Genomic DNA, 449 nt, shown 5'->3' with positions numbered 1-449 from the left:
TTGGCCGTAGCGTGGGGTCAAACCTCATCAGCTGGGTCTGGATGTCTATGGGTGACTGGAATGTTCCGCCACAGAACGGGTAGTGCTTGGACCAATGATGCTCACCGTCGGGACCTAAATAACATAGAACAATATTATAGTATATAATACAATATAACACAGTGAAGCAGTATAAAACAGAACACCTTGGACCAGTGGTGCTCTCCATCTCGTCCTAGAGAAGAGAATAGTTTAATCAATTTAAATTTGACCAATTTAAATCAATACAACTTTATTTGTCCCTTAATAAGGCAATTCCCTCCCTACATGACGCAAACTGTTTCATCAGGTGACATCACAGCCCAGGAGGTATCTCAGGTGACATCACAGCCCAGGAGGTTTCTCAGGTGACATCACAGCCCAGGATGTACCTCTGGTGACATCACAACCCAGGAGGAATCTCAGGTGAC

The 449-nt window shown here is 44.8% G+C and overlaps 1 protein-coding gene across 1 annotated transcript in view; it reads right to left on the bottom strand.

The window, feature by feature from the left end:
• LOC106584842 (carbonic anhydrase XII) overlaps positions 1-208 on the bottom strand; it is a 27,655-nt gene extending 27,447 nt beyond the window's left edge. Inside the window, 1 exon segment of the mRNA XM_045711325.1 lies at positions 1-208. This exon segment is cut by the window's left edge and continues 66 nt beyond it. Within this exon segment, the coding sequence (XP_045567281.1) occupies positions 1-208 (208 nt within the window).
• Positions 209-449: the final 241 nt, after the last annotated feature.

This window comes from Salmo salar, unplaced genomic scaffold, assembly GCF_905237065.1.
Source record: "Salmo salar unplaced genomic scaffold, Ssal_v3.1, whole genome shotgun sequence".
Classification (NCBI taxonomy): domain Eukaryota; kingdom Metazoa; phylum Chordata; class Actinopteri; order Salmoniformes; family Salmonidae; genus Salmo; species Salmo salar.
The sequence above is the reverse complement of the archived record's forward strand: the minus strand, read 5'-3'. Positions and strand labels throughout refer to the sequence as shown.